Source organism: Thermobia domestica, chromosome 13 (genome assembly GCF_964235325.1).
Source record: "Thermobia domestica chromosome 13, izTheDome1.hap1.1, whole genome shotgun sequence".
NCBI lineage: Eukaryota > Metazoa > Arthropoda > Insecta > Zygentoma > Lepismatidae > Thermobia > Thermobia domestica.
The window spans coordinates 18,692,958-18,715,269 of NC_137466.1; the positions used below are offsets into that span (position 1 = coordinate 18,692,958).

Here is a 22,312-nt window from a genome sequence, read left to right on the forward strand (position 1 = left end):
CCAACAATCATGTCGGAAACGAAAGTAGCCAATCAGACGTGCTGATGCTCGGTTGTTTCTTGGCTTCATTGATTTAACAGGATGAAGATACATATGGGCAGATCCTCTATTTTATAACATTCTTGGGATTACTGCCCGGGCTGGGACGTGTTCTTGAATGAGATTCGCCTGTGTATAATATGCATTTTTTTAACAACTAATTGACCGTCACCGACGTCATATTAAAAGTTTGCCAGTTCGCACTGTAAATACACGACGAAAGCCACCGACGGTAAAGCGTCGGCGTCTGGAATAAAGGCAAGGTTACATTTCTGGCAAAGGTTTCCTTTTCTCTTTCAAAATATGTTTCTATATGTTCATATTTATTATATACCTAATTAATTTCTTTCTTGCATTTTTCGTACATTATCTTGGTGACCATGGGTTATTGTAGTCAGGTAAAATCAGGTTCGTTTATATATCTTTACACTTTCGTCTCTTTCAAAAATACATTTCTGTGTTCACATTTATTATTAGTAATTGTTTTCTTGCATTTTAGCGACCTTGGGTTAGCGGAGGTTAGGTAAGGTCATGTTCACACAAGCAAATAGAAATGTATTTTGAAAGAAAGACACGAGAATATACATAACCGACCCAGATCTTACCTAACCTATTGTAACCCATGGTCATAATCTACGGAAAATGGAAGAAACACTTATCCATGGTCCGAACTTGTAAGTGGTGATTTGGGAGTTGTATTTACATTGCGCAAGTGTTACGTAACACCACTACGGGATGTTATAACGGGTTACTGTTGCAACCGGCTCCCCCCTTTAAAGCCTTATAACCTCTATACTCTTTGTCGTCTGCCGGTAGGGTTGCACGTTTAAATTATTTTGTTTGTGTACTTTCTGAACATATATAACATGTCCAATAGTAAAGAAAGAACGTTATTTGTAAGAAGTTGAAAGAGGTAGAAGTGGATGGAAAGAACTTCCCCAATATCTTACTCCGTGCCGTCTTCGAACGATAGGGCCTATACGGAACTTCGTGCGCGCTCTTTTAAGTATGAGTTTGTTGTTTCAATATATTAGTGGAACAACAGTGGGAAAAAACGAAATCTTTAAGTTTAACGTCCCACGCTTATGCCTGTTAGGCTAAAGGAGACGGTGATAATGAGAGATATGGTGGGAGAAAGCGGGAGAACCCCGAGAAAACCCACGAGCAAGGTGTTTGGCCACCACAAAGTCCACATGGCGCGAGCTGGGATCGAACCAGGAACCCCAAGCACCGGAGGTGAACGCTCTACCACTGAGCCACCGCGCTTCGTATTTCTAATTTATATTTTGGTTTGTGGTGAAAGATAATTGGCTGTAGGAGCCCACGGTAGCCAATCAGGAATTAGGAAATTTTTTCGCTGTCTCGCATATTAAATCTGTCACTACCTGGGTATGTGTACTGTCTGATGAAGTCAAATTGGATAGTTGGCGCAACTCCTACAGGTTAATATTTTTACAATAAACGCATTGTCTTACTCAGCGAGTAGTTTAAATCAGATTTAAGTATGATCAATTTGCATGTGACGTTTATTTAATTCACTACTAAAGTTGTGTATTTGTATGCACCTTATTCGTTTAACGCATGTTCACAATGATCAAAGTTATGTAAAGTAAAATACACTATCGTATAATCTAAGTAAAATGGTTTGTTCCACTGCTTTGAAATTATTAGAGACTAAATTATACGTAATTGTATTTTGTTAGACACCTCCAATCTAAGGTTTTGTGACTTATCTTGTAGAAAAACCAGCGGTGATTGAATATATAGCATTAGGAAGTTATAAATTCAATTTCCAAATTCCAGAAAGTCGAAATTTCGGAATTTAAGAATTTCGCAATTGTAGAAAGTGAAAATCCCGTAATCAAAAATATGAAACATGGCACAAAAGCTTTACAGTATTGTAGGAAAGAAAATGTATAAATCTATATTTTCGCTAATTTAGTAATGGACGTAAAATCAAATATTTTTGTTGCCATTTTCTGTTTAAGTATGTTCAAATACTTGCTACATAAAGACTCTGGGGTTTCGAAATATCTCAAGTTTAAAATATTTTCAACGGAGTATCATTGTCATCAAATAGCGGAAATTGTCTCCTCCCCTTTAGAATGAGTTGGTAAATGTCATAATGTTAGTTCACTGGTGGAATTCCCAGTTGTCAGGTCTTGAGTTCAAATCCAACGGATTTTTTTTCATTAGTAGAATTACATCAAAGTATGATACAAGGAGTTGTTGCTACGAGAAATATTTTCAGAAAAGTTTACGCAGCTCGAAAAAAGGCTGTTTTAGGAGTTGGAGAGGGAACACTAATATTGTCCAAGGTCCAATATTGTGAAAAATATTTTAAAGTGGATGAAAAATAACATGTGAAAAGCGAAAGCAGGTTATATGAAATATTAAGTGTTTGTAAATGTGAAAAGTGATATTTTGTATACCTGTTAACAGATTTATTTTTTATTTTATTTTATTTTATTATTATTATTATTTTTTTACAAATATTACTTTTTCAGTTAGGGTGTTCATATTAGTTATTTTCTCAATTACCTTTTTAAATATTATACCAGTCATAATAATTATAAAAGTATTGTTAATGAGAGTCACTAAGAAATTCCCTTACGTTAAACACCCAACGAAGTTTGATCATCGAGCAAGAAACTAATTTGAAGGTATATAAAGGCTACACACTACTTTTACATATAGGCATCACTGTCTCATTTCACTTTTTCTTCCATTGTCATAGTTCCTATTGTGGCCGACGGCTAATGGTTAAAAAACAAGTTAGTCTTACAGATTGTAACTGGAGATTTTTCTCTATTTTGTCCATTTTTATAAATCAGCAAACACCCCAAGGGTGCGCGTCATTAAAATTTTGAGGAGGTCAAGACAAAAATGGGTTAAAACTTATGAGACGTAAAATAGATTAAACTAATGAGGAGTTTTAAAAAATGTATGCAAGGTATAATTTATTCAAAAATAACATTTTAATGAGCTATACAAGGAATGGAAATGGAGTGTTAGAGAGTATGCTTAAAAACACGTAATCTGTTTTGAAGGAGTGGGAGCATGTCATAATAATTGAGAGGTTCCTCTATGTATGAAGAGAAATGGGAACGTCGACTGAAATAAAGATAAATTAATAAAATTCTATAGCAAATGAAATGTATACCTACCTCTTTCCTTTCCACTCCAAATTCTTCATGCTGTAGTTTCTCACCTTGGTCTCTAATATCCCATTCACCAAGTCGAACGCGCAATTGGCTGTTGGTTGTACTATAAACGATAAGAAGACAAACGAATCAATCTTCGAAAAAGAAATTTTATATTTTATGTTAGAAAGAATAGGATAAAATTGGGAAATGATAACTCGAGGGAACTACCTATGGAAACAGAAGGTCGCTTTAGTTACAAAACTTATTTCTTCGTAGTTTCATTTCCATTGTAATATTGATTCCAATAATGGAAAGAAAGTTCTCTAAAAAACAATTTCGATTCTGAAACCAGAACAGATTTTTTCAGAAAATCAACTTTATATCCAGGACTGAAACAAGTGTTACCCATGACCGAGGTGAGAGGAGAAGTAAGGTTTTCTCATTTCGTCTCGTAAATCTTCTAGAAGTATTATCTCGATTCTTTTACGTTTGTCTCGTCTCGAAAATTATTCGTCTTGTCTTGTATATTTATGTATACTCATGTCCAAAATTATTGTCGCACGTCTATAAGTATGTTGCTGTAGGAATTTAATTTGATAACGAACTCGCCCGGTATTTCTTATAATGTTAGTATGTGTATAATCGGCAAAGACATGTATGTGGCAGATTTCATGTCAAAAGAACAGTAAATAAGAACAATAAAAAACGAAAATAAAACTTTCTTGTCCATTTAGCAACATTTTGTTTTACTCCTGCTAATTTTAATATTTATAATTCTTTTCCTATGAAATTTACCACAAATATACATTTCCCGATTATACACATAGTATCAGTATTAAAAGTACCCTGCAAAAGCATTATTAAATTATATTCTTACAAGAAGACAGTTATAGATATGCGACAATCATTTTGGACATGAGTGTACTTGACTTTTGGAAGTAGTTTTCGTACAATTTTGCACGTAGTAATAAGAAATGTAAATGCTTTATAGGGATAACTGTTGAATAACACTAGTTAACAAATTTAAACTTTTTGTTTGCTACATGAGAAAAATCACCTGATCTTAAAGGAACTTTTTGCGCTGAATTCGAATATGCACTCGGTTTCTCTCCATCACGTACAGTTTTCCCGTAACAGAGGGATTTTCGGGAAATTCCCTCAAAAATTTCCCTTTTTCAGATATTTTATTCCCCTAGCTCCTGTCCCCTTACATATAGTAGCATAGAAATTATACCTGAGTATACCTTGATTTATATTTAATAAACCCTAAAAGTTTCGTAAAAATCGCTTTGTTCTTTCTAGAGAAATAAATATATTTGTATGTATACTGTGTGCACTGTTTATTGCACCTGATAGTAATGCTTTCAGATCTCCTGAGTTGGGGTGAAAACGATTTGCTTTATTACTACAAACACAGACATAAAAATGAATATTTACAATAGTCAACAACACACTTGTATTGCTCTCTGTAAATTAGAAACGTGTATAAAAATAGAATGTACTTCCAACGTATATTTTTTTAAAACGTACAGTATATGTATATCTTAATACATATATATACAATTCTCCAAGTTTTTTCGTTTTGTTCATGAAATGGTTATCAATATTTGTTATCAAATGTAACGGAATGGAAAAGAAAGAAAGAATGGAATACAGACTCATTGTTGACAACAATGAACTAATGCAGTCTGAATTTTCCACTACGGTATCGTTTCCCCCCTCCCCCCGCGCATTTCTTTCTTTCTTGTGTTCTTGACACCTGGTGAGGGAGTTTTGTACATTTTTATATTGACGTGTGGTTTAACACTACTTCACTTTCAAAGTTGTCTTTGCTGCTAAGAGTGCTTTCATGTTTGATCTTAACGGCATTATACCCAACTAAGACCAGAAGTTTAGTTTGTGATCAGTACAATGGCGTCAAGAGGACGGCGTTCGTGTGTTAAGAGCCTGCCTTACTAAAAATAATACAAAATTTACCATTTTTCTTTTGCTTGTTTATTCATCAGTGAAAGGAGATAATGAAATGCAAGTCACCACAATCATAGAAAATGCTATTCTACAACAGAAAATATGAACCTGAAGAATGTTCAGTGTCGCAATCCATAGAAATTACAGTGTTGCCAGAAAAAACAATTTCCCTAAAATCTAAATTAAGGCAGCGAGTAGAGGAACAAACACAACTGCATTTGGTTACGTATCGTATTGTTTTGGTTTCTTGTGAACTACTTTTTAAATAATAGTTGTATTTAGTTTGTAATAAACAAAATAGTTTTAACATACAGTTATTAAAACTAAATAATAATGCTAATTAAAAAGTAGTTCCCAAGAAACCAAAACAACAAGATACGTAATCAAATGCAGTTGAGATCATTCCTCTACTCGCTGTCTTAACTTAGATTTTAGGGAAATTGTTTTTCTGGCAACACTGTTAATTCTATGGATGGCAACACTGAACATTCTTCAGGTTCATATTTTCTGTTGTAGAATAACATTATCTATGCTTACAGTAAGTTGCATTTCATTATCTCCTTTCACTGATGAATAAACAAGCAAAAGAAAAATGGTAAATTTCGTATTATTTTTAGTAAGGCAGGCTCTTAACTCACCAAATAGTTTTTGTTATGTGTGTGGCCAGTTTGTAGTTAAAGGACAGTGTTGATCCATTACGCCATCGGTGAAACTAGCATATTATATATATTTCGGATGTCGTGTGGGAGATCAGGACAAAACTTGGGCACCCAACATAATTTGTGCGTCGTGCTTCGTCACTTTACTTGCATGGGCCAAAGGGAAACGGAGGTTCATGAAATTTGCTGTACCAATGGTGTGGAGAGAACCCACCAACCATCTGGATGATTGTTATTTTTGTCTCACAGTAGTTAAGGGACATTCTAAAAAAAAGCAAATACACAATAAGTTATCCCAACGTTAAATCCGCAATTAGACCTATTCCGCACGGGGATGAACTTCCACTTCCCGAGCCCCCTACCAACTGGGAAGAGATATGGCCAAAAGACTCTGATGATGATCATGACCTTGATGAACCATCGACATCAACATGTACATCCAAGGATCCAACGTTCATCCCTGACTGTTCGTGAGCCACATTTCATCCGGCAATGTGAACTTAATGACCTAGTCCGTGATTTGAACCTGACAAAACAAGAGGCGGAACTTCTGGGATCAAGGCTCCAGCAGTGGAACTTATTAGATGCAGAAACGAACATATCAGTGTACAGGAAAAGGCATGTTCAATTTTCAAGCTATTTCTCAATGCAAGATAATGTGTGCGTATGTACGGATATAAATGGGTTGATGGCGGAACTAGGAATTCATTACGTTCCAGAAGAATGGAGGTTATTTATCGACGCGTCAAAGGTCAGCCTTAAAGCTGTCCTTTTACATAATGGAAATAAAAAAACCTTCTATACCACTTGCGCACTCAGTGAAGATTAAGGAATCCTATGACACCATGTCAACTTTGCTAAATCTTATAAATTACAAGGACCATTGTTGGCAAATATGTTGTGATCTCAAGGTAGTTGGTATTTTATTAGGACTGCAGTGCGGTTACACGAAGTACCAATGTTTTTTTTATGTTTATGGGATAGCCGAGCTGATGACAAACATTATGAAGTGAAGGAATGGGAACCTAGAGTGAATTACGTACCTGGAGAATGCAACGTCAAATACGCTCCTTTGGTAGATCCTAATAAGATATTACTACCGCCACTTCATATCAAGTTAGGACTTATGAAAAACTTTGTCAAAGCCATGGACACATCTGGTGAAGGTTTCAAGTATTTGCGAGATAAGTTCCCTAACCTGAGTGATGCTAAGATTTCAGCGGGAGTGTTTATTGGTCCCCAAATTAGGAAATTAATGCTTGATGATAGCTTTGACAGCAAGTTAAACAGTGCTGAGCTAGCTGCCTGGACAGCATTTAAGTGTGTTGTGCGCAACTTTCTGGGCAATAACAAAGCTGAGAGTTACACAGAAATCGTACAGGACATGATACAGAAATACAAAGAGTTGGGTTGTAGGATGTCTTTAAAAATCCACTTTTTGCACTCCCACCTCAGCTTTTTTCTTGCTAACCTAGGTGCTCTCAGCGACGAACAGGGGGAAAGATTCCACCAAGATATAATGGCAATGGAGAAAAGGTACCAGGGACGATGGGATCCTTCAATGATGGGGGACTATTGTTGGGGTCTTGTTAGAGAATGCAACATTTCTTACAATAGAAGGAAGTAGTGTACGTTTTTGTAACCCAATGGAAGTTTCATATATTGTGATAGTTTTGATTGTCTTTTCATGACCTTTTGGTACATTTGTATTATTGTTTATTGTAAATTGTCACACTTGTAAATTATATTGTATTATATTTTATATATGTGTTTGTGGTAATAAAGCAAAACGTTTTACCTCAACTTAAGAGATCTGAAAGTATTACTATAAGGTGCAATAAACAGTATACACAGTATACATACAAACATATTTATTTCTCTAGAAAGAATAAAGCGATTATTACGAAACTTGGAGGGTTTGTTAAATATGAATCAAAGTATACTTAGGTATAATTTCTATGTTAATATATGCAAGGGGACAAGATCTTGGGGTGTAAAATAAACGAAAAGGGAAATTTTTGAGGGATTTTCCCGAAAATCCCTCTGTTACGGGAAAATCGTACGTGATGGAGAAAAACCGAGTGTATATTCGAATTCAGCGCAAAAAGTTCCTTTAAGAACAGGTATTTCCTTTTATGTAACAAAACCTTTGTTAAGTAGTGTAATTAATTGAAAAGATCCAAATTAACCAGGTTTCTTAATCAATGTTCATACGCAAACGCACAGAAATGTTGTTCATAGCACACAACTACTACTAATAGATTTTAACACAACTTCTGGAATATGTTTCAAACACAAAGATAGTACCTAAATTTCTGATCTCTTGCAGGTATACGTAATGTAACAACAATAATACAATTAACCAAATATTAAAAAATTCGTTCCGTTAAAATTAATTCGTGTAGAAAGTATGCTGCCTTAATTTTTAATATCGAAATAATTTCTTTAATAAGGAATGATTTAATATAAATATAAATAGTCGGAGCACTTTAATAGTTAAATAGTATCCCCATGTCGTAAGGATCAGTGGACCACTGATGGGCAACTAGCGAAACCTCGCCAAAAATTGGTGCCCTCGCAACGATGATCGGCGGTGCCCCACTTCCACTTTGATAATTATACCACCAGCGGCAGAAACACGACGAAACTCCAATAAACCACAAAATTACTTCCCCGAAATATGTTAAATCGCCTATATATGTGATTTGTTTATTAAAGTGAGTCTTAAAAGTCCAAAATAATTTACCGGGGGGGGGGGGCGAAACAGCAACCTCATGATTACCAGGCGCGTGTTCCTCATGCTTCTGATTCAGAGTGCCACACTTCGGAACTTAGATTGTGTTTAAATTTAAAAATAAGAAATAAATAAAAATTTCATGTAAAATTTTTGGGCAGTTTTAGAATGTCTTACTTTGAAAACTTTTGAATTGTAGTTATGACTTATAGTCTATAGTCATTTATGAAAATTTTGGAACTTGAAATCGGATAGTTATTAATTATTAAAACCGATTGATGTGGAAGAACAACAATCTCAGACTTTGAACTTTAGTCACACTTTATAGCTGGTCACTTTCAAGATTTAATTTTAAAATATTTAAAAATTCTCGACAGTTTTGTTAAAAAAATTTCAATTACCGTTGTAAATTGTTTGAAAATTCAACTTTAAGATTGGATTACGACACATAGTCTTAGGTAATTGGTGAAAAATTTTGGATTTGAAACCTGATAGTTATTAAAACTGATTGATACGTATCAGAAACAATTTCACATTTTGAACTTCAGTCACAACTCAGTCTAAGGTGAGAAATGGAAGATTATCCTTGGTACAATCTGTTTGGTTGGTTACTTTGAAATTTTATATTAAAAAATACCGTTTTGAAAACGGTTTCAAAAGTTTAGTTTGAAAATTTGTTGTGCGTGTGGAACTGCAATTACAACTCAGAGTAAGATTATTGATGGAAAAAAATTAGGACTTGAAATTTCATAGTTAATTATTAAAACTTTTCTACATGTAATAATTTCACACTTTGAACTTTAGTCACAACTTGTAATATAAGGTCATTAGTGGAAAATTATCCTTGGCGTAATCACTTTCAAGTACTTGTTTAATTTTGAAAAGTTTTGCTTTTTCTAATCAGTCGTCACTACAATCCTAAAGTTCAAAAATTTTAAAACAGTAATTTACAAATTCTTAAACAAAAATTTTCAAATCTTTTTAAAAAGTCAAAATTAAAATTTGAAAGTGATCAGTCAATTAAATTGCACCAAGGATAACATTCTACTAATGACCTTAAATTATGAGTTGTGACGGAAGTTCAAAGTATGAAACTGTTATTGATATATATCAATCAGTTTTAATAACTGTCAGGTTCCAAATCCAAAATTTTTCACCAATAACCTAGACTATCAGTCGTAACTACAATACCACTCCTCAAGAATTTTCAAACTAAAAATCTTACAATAGTAGTTAAAATATTTTAAACAAAAAATTTCTAAAATTTTAAGATACTTTAAATTTTGAAAGTGATCAGCCACGAGTTAGGACTAAAGTTCAAAGTCTGAGATAGTTGTTCTTTCACATCAGTTGGTTTTAGTAATTACTATCATATTTCAAGTTCTAAGAATTCTCACAAATGATCATAAACTACAAGTCATAACTACAAATTTGAGGTTCAAAAATTTTCAAACTAATATATTCTAAAACAGCGCCTAAAAATTTTATATAACATTTTTCAAAACATTTGAAAAATTTAAAATCTATTCTTAAGTTTCAAAGTGCAACATTCTGAATCACAGGCAGAGATCTACCAATCAGAAGGTACCAATGACCTCGGATTATGAGTTGCTTCTAAGATTCAAAGTATTAAGATGATAAATTAGGTCAAAATCTTCCAAATATGAATTTTAGTTTTGGCAGTTCTATACACATTAAAGAATACAAGTTAGACAGTCCAATAGACTGAAATAGTGTGACGTCACATCCTTCTCGTTGCCATTGTGATCGTCATTTTATTTTCTAATCAAGTAGCCTAAATACCTAAAGAACCTATGTGCAAAACGAAAACAGTGATGAAATATTTCGGAACTGCAAACATTAGAGTAGAACAAATACTTATGTTTCTTTTTAAATATTTCTAATAACTGAAACTGGAAAAAAAAGGGCAGAAAAGGTAATTAGAAAAGAAATATGTTAAATAATGTTACTTGCATGACAAGCGTTGAAACTGAAATCAGCAAGTTCACATGTCTTGTGAAATTTTCCCTCTGATATCGTATATTTTGAGAATTTCTATTTTTTCAGGTTAAATTAAACCTTAAAGTGTACTCATCCTGTTCATAATCAAATATTAACTTTAAATAATTCCGAAAAATTTTTGATTCAATAATATAAGTATGATATAATTGCAGATTTGAACAGGATTATTGTTTAACTGTTGTTTAAAATATATACTGAACCATTCATAATTGGATATGTAATTATTGTACGTTTTCTAAATGCTTTTTTTAAATTAAAAAAGTTGATAGAGAATATAACAAAAGATGTTACCTATATCCCCTGATGGTCTTGATTGAATATTTCTAAAGGCTAGCTAGCCTTTTCTTTCTTTTGTAATGTATACTTAGAAATAATATTGTGCACTCTCATTATATACAGTAGACATTAGAAGTGTAAATGCTCCAATAGAATTAACATTATTCTAAAAGACTTTTTTCTTTTCTAACAATCATATATTTTTACAGCTTTCTCTGTGCCGACAGTTTGTCAATCTACATGTCAGCAAGTTTATATTGCGTATACTTGCTTCTTATGGTGGATTACATGATAATTGTGCTTACATTAACTTTTCGATTTCTACCTTATTACTTAGGGATCTGGGGCTTTTAGAAATAAGCTCTTTAGCTTCATTAACTTCACGCGTTTGTATAGAAAAAAAAAAACATGGCGATTACCATGGTAATGGGAAGGAAATGACGACATGACTATTCCAGTCTATTTTATAAGAAGTATATACACCTGAATTACAGAAAGCAATTACCATTTTTTGTTGTTTCACAATTTCAAAATTTAAAAGCGAGCCAAATGTATTCCTCCTGATATTTAAAAAAGTGTCTGAAGTACAAATGTCCAAGGAAAGAAAATGGAACCTTGTATTTATCCATATAATCATATTTTCCAATAAAACATTATATTAGTGGACAATAGGTACACTATTTCAAATTCCTGTCTCACGCTAATATATAAAATATATATACTGAAATTAACGTTTGTTCGTTCACCAGTCAGGCTAGAAGGGTTATATCTATATCTATATTGTTCTCGTTTTTTACGTGGACGTTACGTGGACACGTGACAGAAGGAACACAACATTCAAAGTGTCATCATCAAAAGCGGCTTGACCGATGAGAATATTTTTTGGTACAAAATAGAGAATTGGTTTCGGAAGGATTACACGTAGTCAACTATCGCAGAATAGTTGTAATAAAAGAATATCTCCATTTTTGGTTGCTACTAGCTATGTAATGTTCATTCCCAGGCTCAATAATTTTAGGTACAGGTTATATTATTCCTAGTATCCAAGCTGTATTTATATGCATTTTAAAAATCTTTGGAAACGAATGAATGAGAATGAAAGTGTAAGTGTGAGATGACATGGCCAAGAGATTAGGAAATTATAACTTCCTTCTATCCTTACGAATATTGGCATTGATTTCGTGCTCTGGGGAGGGAATTTGTTTCTCAAAATTTTGAGTAAGGGAGAAATCTCCCTCTCTTTCCTTGATTTCGTGCTCTGGATCTTGGGTTTCACTTTCAGGAGAATCGTAGATTTTCCTGTATTGTCCCAGGATCATAAAGCAATTGGGAAACTATCTGAATAAAATGATACAGACTCCTGTTTAGAAAGCCAGAAATAATGACGCCATTTAGCTAACCGCTAAGCACTGACTACGTATCACTCAGTTGAACGTGCCCCATCTGGCCAACCATAGCTCTTCATAGGCTTCAGTGCCAGAGATTTTAAGTTAATAAGTTTCCCTAATATGCTTTGCTTACAGAATGTTTGTTATTCAGCTTCATCTTATATTTGTAGCCGGAACACTGCATATTGCATACTTTATCAAACACAAACTTCACGATATCAAATACATTTAAGCTAAACATTAGAAGTACAACCCATTACAATTATAGGTCAATTATGGTAAATAGAATGGAATAAAATCCATGTCGACATAAATTACAAAATTGATGGAAAAACTAATCCTCTCAATAGTATTGCTCTCGTGGCGAGAGATAAGGTTTTCTGCTTTCGTCTTGTAAACTTTTATAGAAACCTTGTTTCATCTCGATTTTCAAAAAATATTCCCCTTCCGTTTTGTAAACTTATATAATGCTGCTTGTAGACGATCCAAGAAAGCTTGAACAAGACCATTCAATACCTCAAATTTACACGTTCAAAGGAGTATTGTTCAAGACACTTGAACAAGAGTCTCGAATGGACTTGAAACAACTTTTACACGAGCATAGAGGTATTGAATTTATTTTATATTCTTGTTAATAGATGGCAATCCAAAACAAGATACTGTAACTATGAAAACAAATGAAAGCGAAACTGCGTACTGATTTAGTTCAGACCTGCGCATGAATAGCTATAATATTAGCATATTTTTCGTAACTTTCTGCGGCATTTGTAATAGATTTTAATAGATTATATTAAATAATTTAGAAAACAGGTCAATTGATTTTGCAGCAATCCCATCGAATTTTTACTAAGTAGTTTGTCCCTTTTACTTTGAATGCGAGTTAGGTTAGCTGACGTTAAAAAAGTAAAGTGCTGCTTAGGTATAAAATCGTTCCCTATACTAAGCTTTTTTTTTTTTTTAAAAAAAAAATCTGATTCTTCAAATGGCGTGCTGATGACAGAACCACACTCAAAAAAAAAAAAAAAAATCTGTTTCCTAAAATTGTGTGTATCACGAGGCAATGACTGCCTCTTGATGTTATTTATGCTTTGGCATCGAAGACTGTTTAAAGAAAAGGCTGAAATCACAGAAAACCAAACGAAGCAATGAGAATATTTTTCAGCTACAGGACTTATCGCCCATATCTGCATCAGACTTTCTTCACAAATCTATCCCTGTTTTGGTACTGGTTGAGAATAACCCGTCAAACGAATAGTAATTTTACTGTTAAAATGTGTGAGTGTGTATAAAGGAGAATTATCTGAGATACCGTAATAATTCCCAGTGTCAAAACATGCCTGCATAATGTAGGAAACCAGTATTTTTTTGTTTAGAAGTTTAATGTTACCACTATCAAATCATTACAAGAGCCATAGTTCAGTTCAAATGAGTGAATACGATGTGAAGTGTTTGTTGCACTATTCTCATTTATACATGATTCTTATTCTTGTACTATAACCTCCGTCGATGACGCGCCTGCTCCGTACGGACGTATTCTCCCGTGGACCCCCTTCAATGCTCCTTCCCCGACACTGTTAAATAGCATCGCGATTTATTTATTATTCTTTTTGCACATTCTTGTATGTAGCATATGTTAGGATGCACATTTGTACCTTACGAGAAAGCACTGGTAAAATTAATCTGCACGCGTGAAAGCAACCTCTACCTTAAGAAATAGTTTCTCAAATACTACGTGTGGATTTCGTGATAAAATAATTAGATTACAATAGGATAATATGTAATCATTCATTCCAGGATACTTCAGTTTGCGAGCATATTATCAATCTGTATGCAACTATTTGATATTATCAGAGATTAAGAACAGTACAAAACGTCTTATTAAATCAAGAAAGGTCAGTTATACTTTTTTTATTTAATGGACTCTTCTTTCTTAATCTACACCCAGTATTCTTGCATATTAAATTCTCAAATTAATACTTATACTTCTCATTGCCTCAAAATTTAACAAAAGTTATGAGCATGCAAGCATTATAACTATATAAATCGTGACTATTACCAACAAAAATACTAACAATATCTTCCGGCGCAAATATTAGCTTTTGTTTATTATAATACACACTTGGAATATCAGATAATTATGGAAAAGAGTAACGAAGAGATATTTATTCAACTGCAGCTCTGTCTCACGACGCCATCATACTTGTTTTGTATTTTCCTGCACTCAACTCGAGCGCTGATTGGCTATTGAATGCTCTTGAATTGGATTGTTTAGAATAGGACCGAAACGAAATTTCTTGAACGAAACTATTGAACTCAAGACAAAAATGACGTCAGTGCTGAGGCCTTTTTCATAAAATAGTCTTGAATGGTCTCGAACAAGAGTCTTGTTCAAGCTTTCTTGGATCGTCTACAAGCAGTATTATAAGAAAATTATGGTATGGTTTCTTAGTTTCATCTATAAATTATAGAAAAACTTCCACGTTACGAGAAGCATACTAAGGATATAATAACAGTTAAATTTACTATTGGAATGTATTGTATAACGATCTACGTATGTTGAAATGTTAGTGAGTCCTCTGCATTATGTTAGTACATTCATTCTATCAATTAATATGTTTTATACTATGAATCATGTAACATTAAAACAATGTTAAACTATAATGAACTAGTGTTGGCCATGAGACTCAAGAAATTTCTCGTCTTGATGCTGACACTTTCTCAAATGCACTCTTCAGACAAGTGTGTATCAATTTAGGAACACACACATTATTTTCTCCTTACTCATAAGGCATGAGCATCTTGCTTCAGAGTAGGGATGGCCAGATCCGGATATTTTTCGATCCGGATATCCGGTATCCGAAAATCCGGATCTTGGATCCGGATCCGAAAAACGGGATCTTGGATCCGGATCCGAAATTTCGGATCGTGGATCCGGATTCGAGAAACCGAATCTTGGATCGGGATCCGAAATTTCGGATCTTGGATTCAGACCTGAAAAACCGGATCTTGGATCCGGATTCGAAACTCCGTGTCAGAAAATTCGGGTGTTCCGAATCAGCAAAATTTTCGAAATTATTGACAAAGTGATTTTCATTCCTATGCTTAAAATAAGATTTTAAGACACTTTTGGTATCTGATCGTGTGACAGCCTTGCGTTCTCTTCATTCTGTTGATATTTGGTTTTTGTGCCTTAATATGTCACAATTACTCCAAATTTGATTGAGTAAAACTGTCAACTTAGGTGAGAGCAATCTCATTGTCAGATTCGATTCTAGTGGAAATACTTGACCGAAAAGGTAGTAAATCTTTTTTAAAGCGGTCGTCCTGATGGAAATTTGTCCTTTGTTTTTTGTAACAGTAGTCAAATGCTGGGATGAAACCTTAGTCTCAAGCCCAAGCTTCGTAATTAGACTCAGGCTGCTTACTTTTTTAATTCTTTCTGAGTTATTGTGGTCATTGAATGAGGCCATTTCCTGGTCGTGATGGCCTAGGCCATTGCTAATAGAACAGCCCATAAAATATAGATCAAATCAAATTAAGGAGCAACTTCCTTTTCTTGCTCTTGATGAGCTTTTTTTCTTTCTTTAAAAATACGTTTCTCTGTGACCGTACCACTCCAGTTAGAATTAAGAATTGTAGTAGAGATGAAGTTCTAAATGGCAATTAATGTATCAAAATCAATGTATTAATGTACTGTATGTGTATACAAAATACCATATGGAGCCTCGAGCAGTAACACGTATCTTTGTAATTAGTAATCCACTACTATTAACTCTGCATAGGTTGCATAAGGAGCTATATCATTCATGTAAACACATAGGCGGATGCAAGAGGAGGACGAAAAGTCGTTCGCCTCTATCCAGCGCCACCATTAACAGTGTACGGTACTTTAGTAGTAATTTGTGGCAATTTCAGATCATCTAAGTAATTTTTCACTGCTAGCATCCCCAACCGCCCCCTAAGAATCCATCCGCCCCCTCCAGGAGTCCGTTCTGGATTCGCCCCTGCGCAAACATAATATACAACTCATTCAAGAGTAGTACATTTTGGTAGCTTTTTAAAATTTTTATCTTAAAGGATTGTCATTTCTCGTGGCTACTTATGCAATTTTGTCCACAGGCATACATGCAATTTCCAGTCATTACGCAAATACATTTATATACTTAATAGACCTCGGCTAGTTGGGGGCTTTGCCACTAGACCCCCGTTACTAGGGCCTCGCATCACAAAAGCCTCTAACCAAAATCAATTTAAAAAGAAATGTCTGGGGATTTGCCCTTAGACCCTCTGATATCTCATTTGATCGGCCTATGACCTCGTACCTTGTAAACCTACAACCATACCGAACCTCAGTTCAAATATCAAATTGTATGTAATAACATTCCGGTATCCCGAGACATACCGAATTTCAGTGCGGGTACATGGGGGCTTTTCCCCCAGCCCACACATTTGCTCGGTCTACGGCCTCGCACATCATACGCCTGCAAACATAACGAATTTTTGAGGGGGCGCGGTGGCCCAGTGGTAGAGCGTTCACCTCCGGTGCTTGGGGTCCCTGGTTCGATCACAGCTCGCGCCGTGTGGACTTTGTGGTGGACAAACACCGTACCCGTGGGTTTTCTCGGGGTTTTCCCGTTTCCTCCCACTTTCTTCATTTCATTTATTTCTCATAATCACCGTCTCCTTTAGCCTAACTGGCATAAGCCAGACGGACGGACGGACGTAAAACTCAAGGATTTCATTTAATAACGAATTTTTGTTCAAATAACAAGTTTCATTTCTCTAACATTCCAGGATTCCGAGATATAAAAGTCTTTTCTCACCGCCCCTTTTCTTCCCCTTTAAGACACATCAAAAAACGCTTAAGTACATACCTAATTATTTCAAATGTAAAGTCCAAATACCAAATTCTATGCTCCTAACCTTCAGAGGTTCCCAGATATCGACATGTTATTATAATAATTACAATCCCCACCCTCTTTCCTTTCCATCTCTTCTCTTTTCCTTTTTACTAAAACGTCAAAAAACACTGAAACACATGTCAAGTTATTTTCAATGAGAAATGCAAATACCAAATTTCAAGTCTCTAACCTTAAATGATTGAACATATTAATACAATAATTCTAATCTCCACTTAAATTTCTTCTCGCCCTTTTTCTTCCCTTCTGGGCCACATATCAAAAAAACGTTAAAATACGTATCTAGTTATTTTAAGAGAGAAGTCCAAATACCAAATTCCATGTTTCTAACCCTTTAAGTTTCCGAGATATAGGCATATTATTATACTGATTGCAATAATTGCAATTACCACCCGTTCTTCTACTTTCTATATCTTCTCTGCCCCTTCTAATTTAAATATCAAAAAGCACTTAAACAAGTATCAAATTATTTTCAATGAGAAACCCAAATACCAAATTTGAAGTGTCTAGCGTCAAGAATCATCAATATTTTCCACCCCATTTTCCCCCTTTCTCGTCGAATTTCCCAAAGTCCTTCTTTAGTGGTATCCTACGTCACAAAGCCTATAAACTGTCCAAATTTCAAGTTTGTAGCTTAAGCGATTTGGCCTGTACGGTGATCTGTCACTCACTCACTCAGGACTTTGCCCTTTCTATATAGAGAGATTTAAGATTTTATGGGAAAGCCATGGATTTTGTCCTAAGGCCGCCAGTGTCTTAGAAATGTAATAGCTTTGCTGTAAACTTTAAGCAATCTACTGACTGATCTGCGTCTATATGTATTATGTACAATGCCGCTTATGATATTTATTTTGCTTGTAATAAAAAAATAGAAATAATGACGAAAGTTCAAAGACATCCATGATTTTAGCGTAATGCTGCAGTTCAGATCATTGAATTAATCATAAGAGCCGACTGTATAAGATAGACTACATTAAATTCCAATGTGGCACAAAGAAAATATGCAGTATTACTATGCAGTTTTTCAACGTTATAACTCATTCTGAAAATATTATCATAGGTCTCACAAACAATCGAGTTTTAATCCTAACTCGATTAATATATAACAAAAGGCAGATCTATACAACTACTGACTTGAGATGAAAGTGGCATACTTGTAGTATGTTTAAAGATATACTAAAGACTAAATGATGGGGTGTGCGCAACAGTGGTCTAACCCCGAAAAAGGTGAAAATGAGATTTTCATGTAATCTTTTGTCATTTAAATTGAATTGTCTTCCCACTGAGTTAGATAAAATTCACCTAGTAAATTTTATACATATGGATATTTTAGTTCTGGGTCTCAATCTAAAGCCTAAAATATTCAAATCAGGAGTCCGAATCTGAACTTCGAAATGTCGGGTGTGGATCCAGGAACCGATTCGGATCCAATATTCGAAACTTCGGATCCGGATCCAAGATCCGAAATTCCGGATCCGGATCCAAGATCCGAAATTGCGGATCCGGATCCAAGATCCAAAATTTCGGATCCGGATTCGAGGTCCGGATCTTACAGGATCCGGATCCGGATCCGTCTGGTCATCCCTGCTTCAGAGCACAAAAATGAAATGAATATTTAATGGGACATTCAGAAACAAAAATATTAACCTCAAATAAACTTCAATAAAACCAAATTGTAACACTTGGGGATATTAGCTAGTTTGTACCATCAATAGAATGAGAACAAATTATTGGGCTATTCTTTTGCTGTCTTGTCTCGTTGAAATAATACACAAAGAGTTATATTTTCCCTTAAGAACGAACGCGCTACCCCTTATGAACCCGCCACTGATTGCACTATTATGAGATTCAATTTATTTTCTCAAGCAAATTATATAGAGTTCCAAATTACTTGCATAGAATAAACATATCAATTGGGATCACTTCGTTTTTTGCAAATAGCATAGGCACAGATTTTCTGAAACATCTCTATATTGTTATTTGCAATATGCTTCAAACAATACGTATGGTTCTCTAAGCAAAGGTGTTTACATAGCATGGAAAAAATCTTTACAATCAATGCAGAGGGAAACATTCTTTTGTCTCTGGGGACATTTCTAAACCTACATGTTTTTACCTTGCATAGGGGAGAGGACCAAACAAGTCTGCCGTTCTAGCTTCAAAATGAACCTCTGGCCGCTATTGCTAAAGTCAGGGCATGTTCAAAACAGCTTTCAAATAGAAGAGAAACCTTCAAATTTTTATTTTTTTCAAATTCTTTACCCAATAAAGATAACACGTAGGACCAGTCAAATTTACAGAAATATATAATCGAGTCCTATGGATAATTTATTAAATTGTTTTTTGACAATTCCCACATTTAAATGGTCAGCGCATGTACCTTTTTGAACACTTTAGAGATGTGTTAATGTAAGCTATGAAAGAAAATGAACCTCTATGTTAAACTATGTAATCGTAATACGTGATATACAGTCATCAAAGATATATATTATGTCAAAAGCCCCCAAATTCAGAATTTTTGTTAACTTCTTACTCATAAAAGGACAGGGGATGGACCACTCAATCTCACAAAGGTACATACTATGGTTCTATATTACCATTTCAGATTTTTTGGTTTGGAATTTTTCAAAATTTAAGAAGTAGTCCTATCCACGTCTCCAAAATTTGAGGGAATGGGCCAATATACCCACTGCCAATATTTAGGGATGCTGGTCCCTTAATTCCTGAACCTTAATTCTTGGGAAGTGATCAAAGTACTATTTACGAAATTGTTGGTAGTTGTAGGTTTGGTCACTTCCCTGTGGATTGTCCTCTTCATACATGAATATCATGAAAATTGGAAATGCTATCGCATTGGTAAGTAGCTCCATCGGTTGATCGCCTGCTGCTGAAACTAACAATAGGCACTTAGCCTGCTGGTACATAATCAAGCAGCAAAAGACCTCGCACACTTTGTACGTGGTAGGGGTACATAATGCTTTCGTGTAGGACACACATCAAGGACGTTAAGAGCTCTAACCATTCATCTGAGGATTGGTGAATACCTTCTTCAATTCCAGTATTTATGCTGCATGTTATGGTTTTCGACTCAGAGCTGTCACTTACAATGCCCCCGTCTTATTCTGTTTGAAGGTACACAACATCAAAGTTGTATCATGAATGATTTGTGTTGTGTGACCTCTCATATTACAGTTCGGTCATCCATACATGAGAAATATATGTGCCTGTATGTGAAAATTTTATCGGCCTATATGATGACATACGTACACACTTGTAACCTTCCCAATTCAACTACCTCCACAACACAATTTTTATTATTACTGAATCAACTTCTGCTGTCCGCGTACTGGGGCAGAAGGCAGGCGATAGCTAAATAATGCGAGTAACACCTCCGACCCGAGGAATCTTCCAATCATCCGCCGCTACACAGCGCCACGTCTCATCACATCTTGTTCCTGGGGATGAATTTTCATTATATTGTTCAAAACTCAATTTACACACACACACACACACACACACACATATATATATATATATATATATATATATATATATATATATATATATATATATATATATATATATATATATATATATGCAAAGGTGCACGTGCAGCCCCCCTTCGTTGTTAATATACAGTACCTAAAGTGTGATGCTAGCAGTCAAAATAGCAATACTTTCCGAAAATTTCTGCTGTCACATTTCTGTTTGGGCTTAAAGCAAAGGGAAGTTCTGCAAAATCAATAGTTTAAGTCAATTTACTAAAAGCTGAAAGAAAAGGGTTCACCGAGAACAGGCATTTATTTCCAGTTCATTTGTTCATTCACAACACAAATGCCTAAAAGCATTTTAGAAAATTCCAATTCAATTCAAATGTACTGGTAGTTATTGGTGCACCCCCTCAGAAACTCCTGGATCTGACCCTGCTCCGACACTACGGTTTTCTTTATGCAGTTGGCAACACAGGCTACAAGTAACTCGTGAGAGTGTTGTATTGCTCTTGTGGCGTGTGCAGATTGATGAGTGGTGCTAATATCTCGTCTCTCAATAATATAACCGATCCCTCTTTCTGGCTCCGTGTGGTTTTACGCTGGTTTTGGAAATCTCTCTGCATCTGTTTGTGCATTGTCGCTATTTGTGGATCTCACCACACTTTCTATTCCCCTTTTCTGCAGTTTTATGTCTGATACACGTATTTCGTTGTAGTTCTTCACTTGTCCCTAAAGATAACCATTGTGAGTTACCCTCTCCGCTTCCATCTGTATGTCATTGCATTTGTTTGCAGCGACTTTCTGTGTAATTTTTTGGACGTACAGTATACTTTTCTGGGTTTGTGAGATATTCGTCATTACATCAGCTTCTTCGCTAATTTTCCAAGGCCTCTGACATGAAAACTGTGTCACTTCTGATAATGTCTTCCGTCGTCTTCAATTTCTCAGTAAATTATCATACTACATAGTAAATGTAAATTCAATGAACTTAAATTGTCAAACTTCTTTTTAAAATATAACAAACAAACGTCATCGATTTCAAAGCTGAACAACGGAATTTTTAATACATCAAACTAAACTAAACCTTTATTCTCAACAATTATTTTATGATCCATTCCAAATATATATATATTTCTTGTTGTATGAGTAGGTACCTTCTAATGTAAAATTACGGAATAGTTAATAGTTTCTTCATTAGAAATTAATTCTGTGAATCTAAGGATAATAATATTTTATTATTCAGTAAAGATCAATTGTACCAGAATCAGATATCTATAAAAAAAATCACACTAATCTTATTGCGTATAATAAATATACTGTATATAACACAGTAAAGAATATTTTGCTTTTGCAGAGTTTTCATATGGTTGAGCTGTGAAAATTTCCTGGCAAATTTGTAAGAAATATCAGTCACGGAGTTTCTTTGAACTTGAAACTTCCCATTGCGAAAGAAGAGAAAAATCTAGACAAATTATATTTTCTGGAAAGTACAATCATGTTCAAAATTATTGTCGCATGTTTATAAATGTGTTGTTGTAGGAATATAATTTGATAAAGAATTCGCTCGATAATGTTCGTATGTGTATAATCGGCAAAGACATGTGGCAAATTTCATGCCAAAGGAGCAGTAAATAAGAACAATAAAACGAAAATAAAACTTTCTTGTCCAT

At 34.6% G+C, this 22,312-nt stretch overlaps 1 protein-coding gene across 3 annotated transcripts in view; it reads right to left on the bottom strand.

The window, feature by feature from the left end:
* Positions 1-22,312, bottom strand: part of LOC145668039 (mite allergen Der f 3) — a 519,747-nt gene that overhangs the window by 17,324 nt on the left and 480,111 nt on the right. For all 3 annotated transcript variants that reach the window (XM_081735512.1, XM_081735511.1, XM_081735510.1), the window contains one exon: positions 3,207-3,306. In XM_081735512.1, the coding sequence (XP_081591638.1) occupies positions 3,207-3,306 (100 nt within the window). The remainder of the gene's footprint in view (positions 1-3,206; positions 3,307-22,312) is intronic.